Below are 20691 nucleotides of genomic sequence, written 5' to 3'. Positions count from 1 at the left end.
TCTGACTTGTTAACTCTGAAATGTTTCCATGTGGGGGCACCTGGATGGCTCAGTTGGTTAAGTGTCCAACTCTTGGTTTCAGCTCAGTTCATGATCTTGTGGCTCTGTGGATCCGAGCCCTACATCGGGCTTTGCACTGGCAGTGCGGAGCCTGCTTGGGATTCTCTCTCTCTCCATCTCTCTGTGCCTCTCCCTCACTTGTGCTGTCTCCATCTCTCTGAAAATAAACTTAAAAAAAATATTTTCATGTGAAATTCTGTATGTGAAAGCAATTTGAAAAGATAAATTTAGGGCTGTGGTATTAGTCATTGCTATACTTAACAAGAATGTGAAATTGAGTGCCTTGCTATTAGTACAATCATATTCCAATTCTTAATTTTCCCTTGAATGAAGCTTATAGGTAACAAAATCCTTCCTACAACATTGGTAGATGAGGTCTGCAGGCCATATGGGAAGTTAAGCTAAAATCTGAAATCATTTAATTTCACCCCAAACATTTGAGACAATATAGCATAGTAGCCTAGAGTGCATACTTTGGTGTCTGACTTCCTAAGGTTTGGATTCCAACTTTACCGCTTCCAAGTTATGTAAGCTTGGGTGAGCCCCTTATTCTCTTCTGTCTCATTTTTTAAATACGGAAAATTGAGATGATAATTGTACCGTAATTCCTCATGGAATTTTTCTGAGGGCTAAATCAGTCAATACAGGTAAAGTGCTTAGCACAGTGACTGGTACATAGTGTATGTAAGCTGTTACTATGTTACACATATGTATGTGATAGATACATGCCGTTGTACTGCTCTGTGCCAGACCCATGTTGCATAACGATACATATAGAGAAATCTAGCACAGCCTCTGCCCTCATGGAGATATCTATTCTTTAGTACCCATTATAGGAGATTTTTAGATTTGGGATGTCTCCTATATTATACTTAAATAGTTAGAACTCAATTCCAAGTCCTACCTTAAAGAATTTACCAGAGAAGGATGCATTATATTTTTCTCCTTGATTCCTTAGAAAAATCAGTGCCAAATAAATGAATTCATTCTTTCAACAAATATTTATTGAGTGCCAACCTTGAGCTAGGCAGTGTTCTAGGCACTAGGGATGCTTCAATGAACAAGACAAAACAAAACAAAATTCTTGCCCTTGTGGAACTTATATTCATGTGTGTGTGTGTGTGTGTGTGTGTGTGTGTATATAGACAATAAATAAAATAATTTACTGGGGCGTCTGGCTGGCTCAGTCATTAGAGCATGTGACTCTTGATCTCAGGGTTATGAGTTCAAGCCCCACAATGGGTATAGAGATTAGTTAAAAATAAAATCTTAAAAAAAAATAATCAAGTAAAATATGTGGTGTAAGTGATGAATACCACAGATTAAAATAGGGAAGTAGATAGACTTGATTCTCTTCTCTAAGCCTCACATCTTAAAAAGCATTGAGGTCTCTCTTTCTCTCTCTCTCAAAATAAATAAACAAACAAATAAATAAATTTTTAAAAAAACGGGGTGCCTGGGTGGCTCAGTCAGTTAAGCGTCTAACTCTTGGTTTCCGCTCAGGTCATGATCTCACAGTTTGTGTGTTTGAGCCCTACATCAGGCTCTGCTCTGATAGCTCAGAACTTGCTTGGGATTCTTTCTCTCTCCCTCTCTCTCTGCCCCTCCCCCACTTGCACTCACACACTCTCTCTCTCAAAATAAATAAATAAACAAAAAAAAAATTTAAAGAGCACTGGGGGATTTTATTCCAGTTCCGTGTACATTCTGCATTTCTATATCTGCTGTGGGAATACTAGGATCCAAGAGTACTTGTTCTGGTCTTCCCTTTACACAGAGATTTTATTAAATTCAGCTCAGGTCCTCTTTGTTAATTCTTCCCTTCCTGCTATTATAGAAGAACCATGTTGTCTTCTTAAGTCAATTCAGATTCATTGCAGGAGAGGCACAAACACTCAGTGGCCCTTAGAGTTCTCACCTAATGGGCACAGGTCTTCGTTCCCTTTTGTAAGATTATATCTGTGATTGTATCTGGTGAGCTTGCTAAACACAGACATTTTCATCTGTATGTTTCCTTCAATCTGAGCAGGCCCTCGGTGTTCCAGCAGCCTGTCATCTTCCTGGGAGCCGATGTCACGCACCCCCCAGCAGGGGATGGGAAGAAACCTTCCATTGCTGCTGTTGTTGGCAGTATGGATGGGCACCCCAGCCGGTACTGTGCCACCGTTCGGGTGCAGACCTCCCGCCAGGAGATCTCCCAGGAGCTCCTCTATAGTCAGGAGGTAATTCAGGACCTTACTAACATGGTTCGAGAGCTGCTGATCCAGTTCTACAAATCCACACGCTTCAAACCCACTCGGATCATCTATTACCGTGGAGGGGTATCCGAGGGACAAATGAAACAGGTACTCTGATTACCCATAGTTGCCTTTTGGGGTTTCTAGGTATCTGATGGAGCTTCCTCCCATCTGCCACTCTGGGTAAATCAGATCTGAGAGATGCTAGGTGAGTTCTCAATTAAACCTCATTCTGTTTGTAACTCCTAGGTAGCTTGGCCAGAGCTAATAGCAATTCGGAAGGCATGTATTAGCTTGGAAGAAGATTATCGGCCAGGGATAACCTATATTGTGGTGCAGAAAAGACATCACACACGACTCTTCTGTGCAGATAAAACAGAAAGGGTAAGAAACCATGGTATAAGCTTCATTATCTGGCACAAGTGAATACGTTTTTAAATAGGCATATGTACTTTTTTTCCTAAAAGCAGAAGTGTAATAATAAGTTAATATATTAACTCCAGTTGAGCTTAGATGATCACTTCTGAATGATACAGGTTTTAAGACTGAGTATTTCTCCTGTATGACAGAAGTGCTGGCTTCTAGAGTTGTTTGGCAGAGGCCAAAAACATACCAGACATGCTGTAGTGATACAGGCAACCTCCAAGGGGCTGGTTTATCTACTTGAATTTTTTTTTAATTTTTTAAATGTTTATTTATTTTTGAGAGAGAGAGACACACAGAGTGTGAGCGGGGGAGGGGCAGAGAAAGAAGGAGACACAGACTCCGAAGCAGGCTCAAGGCTCCAAGCTGTCAGCACAGAGCCCGATGCGGGGCTTGAACCCACGAAGCGTGAGATCATGAGCTGAGCCGAAGTCAGATGCTTAACCAACTGAGCCACCCAGGCACCCCTCTCTGGACTTTATTATCATATTGCTACTTTTTGTTACCAATGCCTAAGGCATAGTTCTAGGATATAAAGTAGAATTTCTCTTCCAAATGATTTTATATCAGTGCATGGGATTCTCGAGATACACACTTTGAACACTTATAATGTTATACTTTCTAACCATGGGCAAGTTAACTTCTCTAAGCCATAATGTTCTCAACTGTAAAATGTAATAAGAATACCTATCTCACAGGGTTGTTATAAGGATTAAATTAATAAGTGAATATTAATTTGGGGTACAGTTCCCAGCACTTGATGAGAGGTATTTTGTGTACTCGATTTATAATGTTATTTAGGTGTAAACTAGCTAAATTATAGGTATTTAATATTGAGTGACTCTGCTTCTGTGCTATTTTCTATGACATTACTTCATCTTTTCCAAGCCTTCCCTGATCCACCCCAGAGAGACCAGTTCTTTCTGTTGCTTAATCTTGTAATCTTGTGGGTCACTCCCATTATTTTCTAGTACGCCCTTAGTTTTTGTCTCTAATCCAAGGCTGAGCTGTTTCTTTTCGTTTTCAGAATCATTGGAAAACAAGATTTTCTCCTTGGGCTCCAGTTCCACCAATCAGCTTATATTCCAAGTGTTGTCTTCTGAATTGTCCAAACCCTGACTCAGTAGTGCTTCTTAGATCCCTTCTATACAAATTCTCCAAACTCTTGCCCAAACTCTGGTCACAGAATACGCCGCCACCCCCTCCTTAACTGCATCATCACCTCTCTGTCCCTCTGTCAGCTTGTTGTCCATGTAGCTCTAGGACCTGAATTATCTTCCTAAAACCCAAGCTATCTCATCGTTTTGTTCTTTGCCATCCCATGTCATTCCTAACCTTCCAAAGATTGATAATCCTGGTCCTTAGTCTACCCTGCTGCCTTGACACTTACCAACATCTCCAGTTTTCTAAACATGCCTTTTGCCAATCTCTAGCTCTGGGTCAGTCCACTTATCCATTTCCTTTGCTTCAACTCAGGCCAGTAGAGAGATTGCTGAGGAAGAAAGTCATTTGTTTAATAAGAATGATATTACGGACTGATGATATCAAATCCCAGACAACCCTGGAGGCTGCAGTTTCTCTGTTCCTCCAGTTCCCCACAGCGTGTATTCCAAACCTTCGCACTCCTCAACAATCTGTCCCAATCTGCAATGCCTTCCCTGGCAACACTCTACCTTGCCAGCAATAGAACAACCCTCTATTTCCCCAGTAAACAAAATCTAGAAGGCATAAATTTTCTCAATTTACTCTCCCCTACTTTCAAATGTACTGAAATGTGTTTTCTTTTCTCTATGCTCTCACATCTCAGAGGCTAAGTTCTCCACCTGGACTTTAGTTCCTAAAGGAACACTTCATTAATTACCGTGGTTTTTCAAAACTCTTGTTCCGGGGCGCCTGGGTGGCTCAGTCAGTTGGGCGTCCGACTTCGGCTCAGGTCATGATCTCGCGGTCCGTGAGTTCGAGCCCCGCGTCGGGCTCTGTGCTGACAGCTCAGAGCCTGGAGCCTGTTTCAGATTCTGTGTCTCCCTCTCTCTGTGACCTTCCCCCATTCATGCTCTGTCTCTCTCTGTCTCAAAAATGAATAAACGTTAAAAAAAAATTAAAAAACAAACAAAAAAAAAAAAACAAAAAAAACTCTTGTTCCTTCTCACCCTTTAAAGTTCCTCAACTCTTCCTAGGTTCCCCTCACTAAACTTCCCTTTACTCTGCTTATCTTTCTTTTATTTCATGACCAAAATAGAGGAAAACTGACTTGACTTTCCATCTGTACCTTCTTACATATTACATCAATTCTCTGTAGCCTGACTTCAGTTTTAATGATTCTACTGAAGTTCTTTGCTCAGTGACTTGCTCATTTCAAATCTAGTGATATCTTATCAGGTTCTTACGCTGACCTCTTCGCCTTAGCAATAATATGACTTTCCAGATTCAGTGCCCTCCTCTATAATCAGTCTTTTTTTGACTCCTCTTCCTCTATCCATTAAACACTGACATTTCCAGGCATTTCATACTTTTCTTCCTCTTCTCTTCTGAATTTGAACTCTCTTTAGTCTCACCCACTTTTCTGCATTCATTGATTTTCTTAGAGATTCCTAAATTTGTATTCCCAGCCACAAGCATTTCTATGCAGTTCCTGACCTTCACCTCCAATTGTCTACCAGACACGTTTACTTAGATGCTCTGTAGACACAGTATCAGCAAGATAGGCTAGACTGTGGTAACAAAAAAACTCCAAAGTCTTAGTGGCTTACAAAGATGTATTTCTTGCTTATATCACATACCCACTGTGGCTCTGCTGTGGTGTGACCCTGATGTCCTCCTTTTGGAACCTAGGCTGACAGAGAAGAATCTATCTTGAACATCACCAGTCATTACAGCAGAGGGGGAGAAAGATACACACAAGCCATATGCTGGCTCTTAAAGCTTCTGCCCAGAAGTTACACATTTCAGACCACATTTTACAGCCAAAGCAAGTTACATAGCCATTCCTGAGTTAATTGGGTGGGGATGTATAATCCTCCCCCAGGGAAGGGCATGGGAATTTTTGGCACTAGTGATACAATCTACCACAGGCATTTCAAGCAAAACACGTCTAAACCTTCTACTTATTGTTTTATCCTCATCCAAAGCCCATTCCTCCCCCAATTTTCCTTTTCTTCTGTGACTTGGCATCACTGTACATTGATTCAGCCAAGCTAGAAACTTCAGAGTTGTCTTTAAACTCTGCTTCTTTCCTCTCCCCCCATATCCAGTTGGTCAAATAGTCTTCTGTGTTCTGCCCTGAAATCTCTTGTCTTCATTCTTCCTCTTGTGTGTTCCCTCTGGCCTAGGCAGAACCTTCCATTTTGCAGGAGACTCCTAGTGGTCTCCCCATCTTCACAGATGCACCCTCAACCTGCCGTCAGAGCTATGTTTAAAAAATACAGATCTCAGGGTGCCTGGCTGACTCAGTTGGTAGAGCATGTGACTCTTGATCTTGGGGTTGTGAGTTCAAGCCCCACATTGGGTGTAGAGCTTACTTAAAAAAATACGTATCATACCTTGCCAATCTACTATTCAGAAACCTTCATGTATCCCCCATTGCCTGCCAGATACTTCCCTTTGGTGTTCAATGCTTTCCTAAGGTAGCTCAAACATAACATTTTAGTTTCATCTTTCCACAATACCTTCATACACCATCCATTTCCCACATGATGCATTTGAATCCCTGGGATGACCACATCCATCCCACTCTTTTTATTTCCCCCACTATTTTTATTAAGGTATAATGTAGATACCGTAAAATCCACGTTTTTTTAAATTTTTTTTTAACGTTTATTTATTTTTGAGACAGAGACAGAGCATGAACGGGGGAGGGGCAGAGAGAGAGGGAGACACAGAATCAGAAGCAGGCTCCAGGCTCTGAGCCATCAGCCCAGAGCCCGACGCGGGGCTCGAACTCACGGACCGCGAGATCGTGACCTGAGCTGAAGTTGGACACTTAACCGACTGAGCCACCCAGACGCCCCATAATCCACGTTTTTGGTGTACTGTTTTGCAAGTTGTGACAAATGCATATAGTTGTGTAACCACCATGTCTATGAAGACATAAACAATATATCACACACACACATTTTTCCAAGCCCTCTGCAGTCAACCCTTTCCCTCACCTATAGCCCCTAGCAACCACTGACAGACGTTCTGTCCTTATAGTTTTGTTTTTTTCCAGAATGAAACATAAGTGGGATACCATAGCCTGCGGTCTGGTTTCTTTTACTTAGCATAATGCATTTGAGATTCATCCAAGTTTATCATGTATATCAGCAGTTTATTCCTTTTCATTGCTTAGTATTCCTCATATGGCTGAACCACAGTTTATCTCTTCCTGACTTTAGGGGATATTTGGAGTGTTTCCTGTTTTCATCCCATCCCCCTTTTCAACTCCTGCTCATCCTATAAAGGATGGCTCAACTCTTTGCTCCCACCAGCATTTTCCAGTGCCTTCCATAATGCCCTTATCACACAGCATTGCAGTTCATTGCAGATGGTGTTCATGAAGGTCAGGAATGCAAGTTCATTAGTTCTCTCCATGCCTCCATCTCTCATCCCTGATATCTGCTGCAGAGCCTTGCACATGGGTGCTCAAGCAGTAATTGTTGAGTTAAACATGCCTGGATCCCTTTTTCCCGAGGGCAGCATCTCCTTAGATTCTCATCTGTTGATTCCAAGAGAGTTGTTTCAAAAAAGATTCTAAGGTCAAATAAGTTTGGGAAATACTATATCCACCACCTCCCTCATAAAGATTATACATTACTGAATAAAGGTTCTGAGAAATCCTACAACAGAAAAACCGTTTTAACTTGAGTTCAACCCAGTATTTCTCAAATCTCTTTGACCATAAAATACCTAAATGCATCCTGCAGAACCAATATTCCTCAAGCACACACTTTGGGAAACAATGCCAGAACTAGTATAACTCCTTTACATTTCCTCTTGCCCAACTAGGTCCCCAAGTTCATATTTGAATTTGATAGAATGAGACTTTTCTCTACTCATAAATGTTCTTGTACACATTGGTATACAATTCAGCTGAAGGTAATGTAATGGTAGTTAGAATAGAGCCAAATAAACTCCCATCAAATTCATGCCTCAATGCAAAATAAACTTCCTCATACGGAACCCTGCTGTATATCACAAGAGGATGAAAACTGACCAAATACCAAGGTTTATTTCCTTTACTTGTAAATGCATTTCTGAAGTTCCCCCCTCTACTTTCCTAGAAATTTGATTTTAGAACTTTGGCTGTAATTGAACCTTACAATTTAGAATTTTAAAAGTGTTTCATAGCTAGTTTTATAGCTGATTAGATTAAGACCTAAAGATGTTATGTTTTGTTCAAGGTATGTAGTTGCAAGACTAGCCTTGGAACTGAAACCCTGGTTTTCCTAATTCCCATTTCAGAGTACTCTTACTGATAATGCATGTGCCAGTGACTTCTTTTACTGATTCTGTCAAAGCATTACTTTTTTAAAAATTTTTTTTAGTGTTTATTATTTTTGAGAGAGAGACAGAGCACAAGTCAGGGAGGGGCAGAGAGAGAGGGAGACACAGAAACAGAAGCAGGCTCCAGGCTCCAGGCTCTGAGCTGTCAGCCACAGAGCCCAACACAGGGCTCAAACCCACAAAGTGTGAGATCATGACCTGAGCTGAAGTCGGACGCTTAACTGACTGAACCACCCAGGTGCCCCAAAACCATTGCTTTTGTTGAGCCTGGTGTACCAGTACAAAGATTTATTCATCTTAACTTTTTTTTAAGTTTTCTTTTTAATTTTTTTAATGTTTATTTACATTGGAGAGAGACAGAGACAGAGCATGAATAGAGAAGGTGCAGGGAAAGAGAGGAAGATACAGAATAGGAAATAGGCTCCAGGCTCCAAGCTGTCAGCACTTAGCCCAACGTGGGGCTTGAACTCATGAATGGTGAGATCATGACCTGAGCCAAAGTCGGATGCTTGACTGACCGAGCCACCCAGGTGCCCCGCTTCATCTTAACTTGTAATGAAAGTTGTGCATATTTTTTTTACTCCAAGTAAGAAATAAAGTTGCATTTTTTGGGGGGGGGGGGCACCTGGGTGGCTCAGTCGCATCCAACTTTTGATTTTGGCTCACGTCATGATCTCATGGTTCGTGGGTTCAAGCCCCATGTCGGGCTCTGTGCTGACAGTGCAGAGCCTGCTTGGGATTCTCTCTCTCCCTCTCTCTGCCCCTCCCCTGCTCATTCTCTCTCTCTCTCTCTCTCTCTCTCTCTCTCTCTCTCTTAAAATAAATAAACTTTTTTTTAAAAAGTTGATATTTTTTCACAGGAAGCTTATCCATTGCAAATGTCTTTACATCCCCTCTGTGAACAATGCCAATATGTCAGTATGCCAATATATCATCTGCAAATAGATGACAATAATGCAACCCAAAGTCATAGGTAAAATAATTCTTTTTCTGGATTCCCTTATAGAAACAATGGAGTATTTTTGTTTGAGAAAATACTTAAGGATAAAGTGGTTGGACTAAGGAGAGTTACAGAAAATTCATCATGTTGAATTAAACTGATTTTCAAAACTTCACTTAAGAACAGTTTGCTAACTTGTTACCAATTAACACACAAAAGGAAAGTATGGTCTGAGTTCAGTTTGGCATTTTGATGACTAATTATACCTCCCCCCACCTCTTTTTGTTTGTTTGTTTGTTTTGGTAGGTGGGGAAAAGTGGCAATGTACCAGCAGGCACTACAGTGGATAGCACCATCACACATCCATCTGAGTTTGACTTTTACCTCTGTAGTCATGCAGGAATTCAGGTAATTTGGAAGCTGGTTCAGATCTTTGACTTGATAAGGAGATGTTTGCAAACTGAGCAACCAGCTTGAGTAGACTTGTTATTCAACACTATGCGTCAGTTTGTTAATGCTTGTATTCTAGAACTGTTATCTTTCCTTCTGGGTATCTGCTTGTAGTTGTGCTAGGAAGGAATACTTCTGAATTTAAGGAGTGGATTTCAATTCTTCTCTCCTCTCAGGTAATTAACCCATGTCAGAAATGTATTAATCATACAAGTCTCTCTCCAGGGAACCAGCCGTCCTTCCCATTACCAGGTCTTATGGGATGACAACTGCTTCACCGCAGATGAGCTCCAACTACTAACTTACCAGCTATGTCACACCTATGTGCGATGTACACGCTCCGTCTCCATTCCAGCTCCCGCATATTATGCCCGGCTTGTAGCATTCCGGGCAAGGTATCATCTGGTGGATAAGGATCATGACAGGCAAGTTTCTCAGGCACCATGAACTCTCTTTTTATCTGAGTCAGAAGCATGTTAAAAAAAAAAAAAAAAAAAAAAAGCTACTACAGAGGAGTAGAGCTACTTTTGGAGGAGCTAAACTTCCTTTTAGGATTTAAATTTCAAGAAGCAAATAAAATCACATGTGCCTTTGAGAGCTTATAATGTGACTTTTGGTCCAAGAAGTGCTCAGGCTTGCTCGTACTTGCATGGTGTGTCTATACTCTGCCCAAGGGAAAAAGTCTAATTTGGAGCTGCCTGTGGTTTTCCCGTGGAACAAAATGCATTCGGTTCTGTTTAGGTCCTGAGCAGCCTCAGAGGTGGCAGGCACAGTGTCTTGACTCCAGTCTGAGCAGTCACAGGCCTGTGGATTCCACTTCACGCAAGAGGAAGTCCTGAACATTTCGCTTTGCTTTCAGTGCAGTCTGGAAGAATGTACCAGAGTGAATTTGGGCATGTGTGTGGGAGAGAAGGGGTGCCAGACCATTTTTACCCCCAAATAGGGATCTCAGTAAGAATCAGACATTTTGACCTGTTACTGACGACTATTAAATAGCTGAACAAGCTCTCTGCATTAATTTTCTTTTCCAAATGACCATCTGTGAAGTGTAGCAGTTTCTGGGCTCTTCCCCAAGTCTGAATTCAGCTGCTAAATAGTAGACATTCCATTGCAAGTCTATTTCTGTAAGAGTTGAAAATACGCTATTATGGAAAATGCCCAGCTGTGGCTTTATACCTTCCGTTCTGTAATATACATTCATTCATTTAACACATTTATTAGGTATTGACTGTGTGCCCAGCACTGTGCTAGGTACTAAAAATAAAAATACTAAAATGGGGAAGACCTGCTTCCTGGGATTTTCTGTTTCAGTATGGCAGACAAAACAGGCAAACGCAGAACTGACAATTAGCCTGAGGCAGTATAGGTGAGGGACCTCAGAAGAAAGGTTGTTAGAGAAGATTTCATAGCTGGATGGATGGGATTTGGCTCTGGAAAGAAGAGAAAAGGATTTTCCAGGCAGAGGGAACAATGGACAAAAGAGAAAGCAAGTGACATGTTTAGACAATAGCGAGTTTTCTTTGGCTAGAGCATATGAAGCTGAAAAAGTATGTCAGAGCAAGGTTGTCTTTGTTAAATGTAAAAAGCTACTTTGGGGATAAAATATCTGGTCCTTAACCATTAATTGGGCTTACATGGGAGAGAAGATGAAGTAAAAGATAACTAAGATAATGAGTTTAGATGATAAGGACGCTAATAATTTAGTAAATAATGATAAATAAATAATTTAGTAAGGTAATTAAGTGGCAAAATTAATAAATTAAGTCAGAAGAAGGATGGTGTTTTTTTACAGTTTACTAAGCCCTTTGTAATACACGGCACCCTTAAGAAATATGTTCAGAAGTTATTATTGTTATCCTGAAAGACCAAAGTTCAAAGGAATTGTTACCTCTCCAAGATCATATAGCTAGTGAGAGGAAGATGAGAAGAGACTCATGGCATAATGACATTTGCACAGTAACATGGTATGTTCCAGCACTGTGCTAGGCGCAGAAATTCATTTGTCAAATGGTTATTGAGGATATACCATGTGCCAGGCACCGGGGATTCGATGGTGAGTAAGATAGACAAAGTCACTGCTTTCTTGGAGTTTACATTTACTGAGCAAAACATATAGCTAACTATCCAGTTAATAATTTCAATTGTGTTTAATACTATGAAAGAAAAATAGAGGATTCTGTGGAAGTATGTCTCAGGTGGCTCTGACCTGAACTTTGGAATCAGGGAAGACTTCTTTGAGGGAAATGACATCTGGCCGAAGCCTAAAGGACAGGTTGGCTTTAACCAGACATAGGAGGCAGTAGAAGTCCTAATGTAAGCACTGTTAAGGATTTGGGTCTTTGTAGACATTATTCTATTTAATTATTGCAACAGCCTGTTTAATAAGTTGTATTGCATTTTTCAGTTGAGCAAACTCATGTTTAGAGAGACATAAATTATTTAAGGAGGCACAGCTTGAGCCTAAGATCTTCTGAAACCCAGTATTATTTGTGCTATTTGAAACATGTGAAGTTTGCAGTAGTCTTTTGTTACACCTGGCTTTTTGCATTATTCTCTTTACAGCGCGGAAGGCAGTCATGTGTCAGGACAGAGCAATGGCCGGGATCCTCAGGCCTTGGCCAAGGCTGTGCAGATTCACCACGATACCCAGCACACAATGTATTTTGCCTGAGAGTCTCAGAAAAAGAACTCAATCAATTTGACACCCCATGCAGCCTCAAAATGTTTCAAATGCCTACCGCCTCTAGAGAGAGCCAAGTTGACTTCAGGTGGTCTACCAGCAGCTCGGAATAGTTGCACTGAATCTATACTTCGCAGCACTGTCTGATGCATCAACAAAATTGAGCCATTTTTTAAAAGTAATAGATACTCCTAGATTGTCTTCTCTGATGCACTGGACTGAATTTTTACCTCATCATGCAAAGGCTGATCAGCCTGAACTTCCTTAAGGACTTTACAAGAAAAGGTTTCTATGGAATATTTTGCTAGCTGTGGTGTTCCCCGCATCCCTCTAGTCTTCTAAGAGACGATTCTTCCTTGTTTTCTGTATTCATTGAGTGGGGTGTATGCGTAAGTGGGAGAGAAAAACCAAACAATCTACTTCAGTTCAGCGTAACTGTTTTAATTGTGGGGGTCCATAGACTTTTTAATGGAGATTTCTGACTTCGCCACTGTAAATGCCTTTAACGAGCATTAACTTTTGAAAGTTTTACAGAGTTTTGTTAGTTTTCCTACTTTATCTTCTTGATCTCTACAGACTTGTGCTGTGCAAATACAGGCTGCCAGGCGATTGCACTATGTTTGGCTGCAGATGCAGAACAGGCAGCTCTCTTATTTGGTTGGCTTTTGTGAATGTGTAACACAAACAGATGTAATGCATGTCACGGTGACAGATAACACTGCCATGGTAAGAGTACTCCTGTTTCCCCCCTCTTTGAAAAAAAAAAAATTAGCTTTTAGTATTTTTCAAAGTTTTCAAAAGTGCCCATTTTATGCTGCTGTGTGGTTTGTTAGATCTAAATGATTTTTAAACTTTTCTCACAGAAAATTAACTTTGGCAATAAACATTTTTTAAGGTCCCTTTTCTTCCTCCCCCTGACAATGTAGTTTTCTAGAGGAGATTTCGGTATGATTTTATCAGCTATTTCTTATAGGTCATAATCTGGCAACTTCTGAAACTGGTCAGACAAGACATATATTTCCATGGCTTTTTAAAGAATTATTTTTGTCTGTTTTATAGTCACAGTTGGTGTCCTGTCACTTTGTTTTAAAATAAGCTAGAACCAGGACGCTTCCTTATCGGATAGGCTTTGCCAGTCCTTAAGGTACATTGAGCGATGCTGCAACTTGCACAGATGTACCAGCATTTAAAACTGTTTTTCCCGGGAATCAAGGTTACTCACACAATTATGTGCAGTGCAAATTTTTTTGCTTCTCTTTCAACCTGAAATGTACTTGGTGGGGTTTCCCTCCTTTCACTAAACTAAAACTGCATTTATAGAAGAAAAGGTTGACTTTTCTTAACAGAGTCTAGATTCCGATCACAAGGAGATGGGTTACTTTCTTGGTCCAGACAAAGGGAGCTGATCTAAAGCAAGCATCAGTGAACGTGTAGGGGAAAGGAAAGTGTATTTTGTATTTAGTGTAGATAACACTTTGTAAATGGACAACAGTTACATAGAGTCTTGGTAGTTCCAGCCAGTGTTTCCCAGCCCAAATTTTACTGACTTGTGATTCTCTCTCCGGGAACCTCAGAAGTGAAAGCTGGAGAAGGGGATAAAAGCCCTAGAACCACACTCCGTATGGCTGAGGCAGGTGCTGGGGGAAGAGACAGACACAATGTGGTAAAATGATTTTGCCACCTCTGTCTGGAAACTGCTGGTGGGGAAACACTGGATCTGATGGTGAAGGGTGTTTGCTTGAACTCATTAGCCGGTCCAAATCTCTTAAACTAGCCTTCTCAAAATCCCAGCAATACAAAGCACTGTTTTTCTTCAGTCTTTTAAAGAAGCTTGTAAATACATTGAAGTTTACATTTCCATGTGCTGTTGATCGGTGGCGCCACCAGTGTTTGCTAAGACTGGTCTCTGAGAGTTTTATAACGTATACTGAGTCCTGTAGCTCATTAAGATGACTGCAGACATCCTCATTCTCTGCATATAGTGGGATGAAAGCAAGCTCTGTAACCGAGGCACAACATAGGCAGGAGCGAAGAGATGGCAGATGTTAATTTCTTAAGATTTTCCTTTTCTGCAAATACCTCACTTGGATACTACAAATCAGGACATGTTGGTGAGGGGCTGGCTGCTGCTTTTATTCACACTTGTTCAGGGAGAGCTCAGAAAAATAAATACCCTTCAGCATGGCTACCCTGGACCCAAGAGGAGGAAAAACAGAAACTTCTTTAGGAGAAGAAGGACTTACTGGCGTCCAGGATGTGAAGGACTCTTGGTGGCTGGCTGGCTGGCCAGCAGGCACCACACCTGCACTTGAGTGCCTCCGGCTTGCTTGTTAATAATGCACAGAAGAAGTGTCACTTCTCACCATCTCCTGCACGTATGGAGCAGGGAGCGAGGCGGAATGCCGGGAAGCCCTGATTTACTTGCCGGCAGTCGGGCTGTATGCTTGACCTTGAACTATACAGTTTGTACAACCTCAGTCAGTCCTATACACTGGGGCAAATCAGTGTGGTGGTGGAGGAAAAGCCGGGAGGCCTATTTTTATAGGAAACAGTACCTTTAAGGGGGCAAATGCTGTAGTTTTGGATGAAAGGAAAGAAATATGGAAGAACTAGGATAATTGGAAAAAACTTGCTGGCGGGGGGCGGGGGGGGGACGGTGAATCTTAAAGAGGTAATCGCTGCAGAATCAGAGTTGCAGCAATACTGTTGCAAGCAAGTCTAAATACAGAGTTTCAATTTGGCTTGACAATTTGAATATGATAACCCCTTTGGACTGACTGAATCGTTATGCATGTGTCAATCAATGGGAGGTGTGCATTCTCTAGAAGTAGATTTACTGTTTGGTTTTTTTAAAATGCAGCCTGTTTAGGCACTGTCATGTGGTGTGAAAGATTGAAATGTAGCAATGCTAAAGAGTAACAATTAGGGGATAAGGCACGGGGATATTAAGAGAATGGTGAAGATCCAAATGTTGAACCGATTATGTTTTGTTGTTATTGTTGTTCGCTGTTGAACCCTGAGTGGTTGATAAGGTGAACTAGTGGCTTAATGCAGCCAGCAGTCTGGGCAGGCAGAACATATTCATTCTTACTGTAAATTCTATTTGCTGCTTCCAAAGGTGATGATTTATAAGCAGACATGTTCTATATGGTCTGTATTTTAGGATCTGGCACCCAGACTATATCAGAGCTTATCTACCTGGCTCAGCTATCTTCCCTTCCTGTGGGAAAAGGCAATCCACTGTTTAAGAAGGCTCACTCTCTCTGCCCTGCCCTAGCAACCCTTTGTGGATGTGCTGTAAGATTTTCTTGCTCAATAGCAAGGTGGTAGCTCTGCTTTCATTTTAAGAAAGTAGAGGCTGAGGGCATTGTGTCAATACTGCTTCAACTCCAAGGATTTTTCCTTGTAAAATTAAAGGGAAGATCTTGTTATTGATTAACCATTTTCTTATCCCTTGCTATTGACATTCATGCTCTTTCTATGTCTGGTGGCTGAAAATGTTTGCATTTGTTCATTTGACTAATGGTGTAATTTTGGTTTCTATATTGTTAGACCTGTAATGTTTTAAAATGTATTTTATTAACTCTGGACTGGATGTATGTCTCTAGCAATACGAGGTACTTTCTAAACTATTAAGGGAGGGGTGGTATCCCCATGTTGAGACAAGATGATGGTTGTTTAAATTTTGTAATTTTTTTTTTTTTTTTTTGGCCTGCAGGGATATTTTGTGTTCATGTGTCCAAAAGAGAATAAATTGGCATTCTTGTGCCAAAAGTTGTTTTTTGTTGTCAAATTTCAAATACATATGGAGTATACTGTAATGGAAACAGACATGGTTGCTTTTTAAAAACAATTTCCTCTATTTAAGAAGTTTGAGAGAGAACAGAGGGGAAACTTAGTGTTTTTAACTCCTGGGTCTCCCTATCTCTAGAAATTGATACTTGGGGATTTGGGAAGAGCTTCTCAGCAAAATTTCACATATGAAAACTTTTATAAGATTCATCAGGTTCTCAGGATAGCTCTTAACAGGAAAATCTATTTGAGTGAAGTTTTGAGAAAAATCTGCAGTCTCCAGAGGGCAGTACAGCCACATACTTTAAGACTAACTTTTCGAGAGGAGGAGCTGTCTAAATTCCCCCAACCTGGGGCTATCCAGTCTTAAGTCCTTAAAAAATTCTCACCACATTTGGGTGAGTCACAGCAGGGATAATGCAGAGATTTTCACAATATGGTACTTATCTTCAGGGAATTTATGGTTTGCCAGAGGGACAAGTTCTGCATACAACACACTTTACTACAGGTAGTTGTTTTTTTTCCATCAGCACAATATCCCCCTCTCCCTGTTTACCCACTGTCAAACATTTATCACAAACTCAGTACATGCCAAACTCTGCCTAGATGCCAGGAAAATAGAAGAGTAAAAACTTAATCCTTCAAAGAGTTCATTCCAATATAGCATGGGGTAAGGGAGGCAGTGAGATTAACATTATCTGAGTGCCTAGTATAGCCAGTCAGTTTATATTGACGTCTTTACTTCCAGTGACAGTCCTTTCACGCTGATAACAGTATCCCTTTTTTGAAGATGAGGAGTCCACTTCAAAAAGGATAAATAACACACAGTCCCTGGATGGCACAGGCCTATCTAATTATTACCCCTGTGGTTGAGCACAAAATGACAGGAACTTAGAAGGAGAAACAACTTTTGCTATGGGGAGTCAGGAAAGACTTTACAGTGGTGGTGAATTTGGGGATGGGTCAGCAGGAGTTTACCAGGTGGACAAAGAGTATGAAGAGATTCTAGACACACTATTCCCATACAGTAGATTGTGGTAGCTGCATTTTTTGTCTGTCTAAGTGCTTTCCCTTACTCCTCCTTTGGGTGATGGAATATCTCCTATGGGAATCTCATTATTTAGTGTGTTTCAGGTAAGTCTAAATGACCTTCCCACCTTGTCCCCCACCATATGTGTCATGTTCATGTCCATTCTTGAATCAGTCACTGGGGGATGTACACCAGCTAAGAGTGACTAGTGTGTCCACTCCTCTGTGTAAGTGTATGTGTGGGGTGGGGGGGGGGGGGGAGTGGGTGTCAGTGGGTGTGACCAGCAAGTAGGAGAGGCACAGATTATTACAAGCCATATGCCTCTCTCTCCATCTCTTGGTTCTGATTTCCTCTATGTTGACTTTATTCTCCAGAGGCTAGTGACAATCATATAAGGACAAGAGGTATAAAAGCAGATGAGGAAAGCGGAATCTATATTGCAAATTGACTGGAGAAGAAAAGAAAAGAAATAAGTTTAACAAACATATCTGGAGCTCCTATAATGCAGTAGGAAATATGAACGACACAAGTTATGGCCATGGAAAGGTTCATTTGTAAACTTGGGGTCATAAATGTAACAAAGTAGCTTTGAAAGTTAGGTGCCTTGAGAAATGTATACATGGAACCATGGGATCACTTGGAGAGGTTCCCAACCCAGCTAGGGGATGATAAAGGAAGGCTTCTTAGAGGAAGTGATGAATGAGTTGCCTCATAATGAATAAGTACAAGTTTTATAAATGAACTAGGTGGAAGAAGGCATTCTAAGAATTCTCGTCATTGGCAAAGTCACAGAGAGAAAAAAAAGATTATGAATTATTTAGATGAATTACAAGTAATTTCAGTACTCTTAGATCATAAAGGGTGAGGGAGGAAGAGATGATAAATTCAGATGACAGAGGCAAGCACCAGTTCCTGACAGGACAGGACTTGAATGGCATGCTAAGAGGTTAGAATTTATCCATAGGTGCAGGGGAATAGCACAATCTTATTTGTGTCAGTGATGTAGCAGTAGTGTTGTGGGTACATTGAAGCAGAAGTTTTGCTGAAGGGAAGTTAGAGTTTTATGGTAGTAGCCCTAACAGAAGATGATGAGGGTTGAATTTGAGCAGTGATGGTGCAGTTGGAGAGAAGGGATGAACACGAGAGATTCCAGAAAGTAGAAAAAGCAGAACTTGAAAGTGGACATAGTGTGGGGAAGAAGGCCGACTCATCGCGACTCCCAGGTTTCTGCCACTGAGAGAATGAACACAGATGAAAAAGAAAATCTGTACCTTATGGGAAGGAGGAAGGTGGTAAGTTCAGTTTTGGACAAATTGGATTTGAAGGTGGTACATGTGGACTGGAGAAAGTTTGGGAGTCATCAGTAAATAGGTGGTGATTAAAACTAGTCATACATGTGTTCAGGAAGATTGTTCAGGGCAAGAAGAAATAAGAAATATGGATTACCGGGGGAGACAGATCTTTAAAAGATAGACACAGAAAGAGGCACATCCAGTTGAGCGCAGACTCTTGATTTCGGCTCAGGTCATAATCTCACGGTTCGTGAGTTCGAGCCCTGCTTCCGGCTCTGTGCTGACAGTAAGGAGCCTGCTTTGGATCCTCTCTCCCTCTCTCTCTGCCCCTCCCATGCTTTCTCTCTCTCTCTCTCAAAAATAAATGAATAAACTTAAAATTTTTTTAAAGCTTAATCTATATATTATGCATATTTTTATATTTATATTTTTAAGTTTAACCTATATTTTTATATGTTAGATATATAATCTATAATTCTTATTATATATAATTATGTAAATATAATTCCTATTATATATAAAATTCCTATTATATATATAATCTCTCTCTCTCTCTCTTTATATATCTTCCATTAGTTCTATTTTTCTGGAGACTCCTGATTAATATTGAAGGTAACTGCCCTTTTTCTTCTGGCTGCTTCCAGTATCTTCTCTTCCTTTTTGATTTTCAACACTTTGACTATAAAAGGCCTAGGTATCTTTATATGGACCTGCTTGAGACTTTGTCTCATTCATTTTTGTGAAATTGGCACTTAGTGTCTGGTATATAGTTGGTGCTCTTTAATGTATGTTACACACAAAATCCATAGACTATCACAGATATTTAAGGAAGTAATGCTTGAAAAGCCCTCCACCCTATGCTTTGCTCTCCCAGTGGTCCTATCTCATCTAATTCTGAACTCTAGTCTCTGTGATATCTTTCCTTGACTCTGCTCCTTGCCCCTGGACTTGGTTGGCATTTGAACTTGGTGTTTTCTTGTGTTTAATCCTGCCTTTCCCAGCTGCCTTCACTTGGCTGTCCTCAGAGTGTCAGGGTCCTTTGTGACATTAATCCCCCAGTCCCAACCCTGTGTATCGGGGGAGGGGGAGGGCAATTCTGACATTAGGAATAATAAAGAGTTTTAAAATTCTTGTTAAAAAAGATACCATACACAGGGGTGCCTGGGGGGCTCAATCAGTTAAGTGTCTGACTTCAGCTCTGATCTCACAGTTCATGGGTTCAAGCCCCGTGTCAGGCTCTGTGCTGACAGTGCAGAGCCTGGAAACTGCTTCGGATTCTGTGTCTCCCTCTCACTCTGCTCCTCCCCCAGTTGTGCTCTGTCTCTCTCAAAAATAAATAAATAAACACTTTTAAAAAATTTTAAAAAGATACCACACACAATGGCAATCTATTTCAAATATTACCTTTCAATGCATACACATTTCTATATAGTTGTAGTCTTAATGCATATAGGGTTTCATATTTCTATTATTTCACTATTACATAATGAAGTTATCCTTTTTCAAGACTGAAGTCATGTCATTTTGCAGTCACAATAATTCATTGGACAACATTTATTGAATACCTACTGCCTGCATGACATTGTATTAGGCACTGGGGCTACAAAGATAAATAAAGTTTGTTTTTTCTTCACGCTTCTGAGACTTTTACATGTTTAGAGGAGGAGGAGGTGGAGGAGGAGGAGGAAAGGAAAGGCTACGTCGTCGACAAAAGAGAGCAGCTAAGTGTTGCCACATGTATCACAGGAAGTTCAAGCAGGGACACATGGGAGGGAATATCATAGGTTGTCGTGAAAGCAGGAAGCCTTGAGCTGAGTTTTGAAATACAAGTAGTTTCATCAGTAAGATGGAGGAGATGTTGAGGTTTTAGGGGAATTAATATATCATATGCTCATCCCTACACCAGTTCAGAACCAACTGAAAAATGGACATAGATATCATATAGTTGGACAAAAGCAAGATGTCAGCTTTATTGCTGGTAAGACGTAGATAAGAGGACTTTCTTAGAAGTGATGGCAAATGAGAGTGCTAAAATTGCCATTTGTTTAAGCATGCTTACCTTCACAGCAAACACAGGACAACCTTGGTTTTCCACACAAGGCAAGAGTCAACTTTTCCCAGTTTAGTGATTAAAAACTTTAGAATAAAATCAAATTTTTAAAAATCCCATTTATTATATTTTATTTTTTTAAGTTTGTTTGTTTTGAGAGAGAGAAAGAGACAAAATGAGCAGGGCAGGGGCAGAGAGAGAGGGGAAGAGAGAGAGAATCCCAAGCAGGCTCCACACTGTCAGCGCAGAGCCCAAT

The 20691-nt window shown here is 40.7% G+C and overlaps 1 protein-coding gene across 1 annotated transcript in view; it reads left to right on the top strand.

Moving 5' to 3' along the window:
* The window catches only part of LOC132671901 (protein argonaute-4), a 40883-nt gene extending 24838 nt beyond the window's left edge, over window positions 1-16045 (top strand). Inside the window, exons 14-18 of the mRNA XM_060623345.3 lie at window positions 2090-2405; window positions 2547-2681; window positions 9448-9549; window positions 9817-10016; window positions 12154-16045. Coding sequence (XP_060479328.1) covers window positions 2090-2405; window positions 2547-2681; window positions 9448-9549; window positions 9817-10016; window positions 12154-12262 — 862 coding nt within the window. The 3' untranslated portion in view covers window positions 12263-16045. The remainder of the gene's footprint in view (window positions 1-2089; window positions 2406-2546; window positions 2682-9447; window positions 9550-9816; window positions 10017-12153) is intronic.
* Window positions 16046-20691: the final 4646 nt, after the last annotated feature.

This window comes from Panthera onca, chromosome C1 (assembly GCF_046562875.1).
Source record: "Panthera onca isolate mPanOnc1 chromosome C1, mPanOnc1 haplotype 2, whole genome shotgun sequence".
NCBI classification, from domain to species: domain Eukaryota; kingdom Metazoa; phylum Chordata; class Mammalia; order Carnivora; family Felidae; genus Panthera; species Panthera onca.
This window is presented reverse-complemented; position numbering and strand designations above follow the sequence as displayed.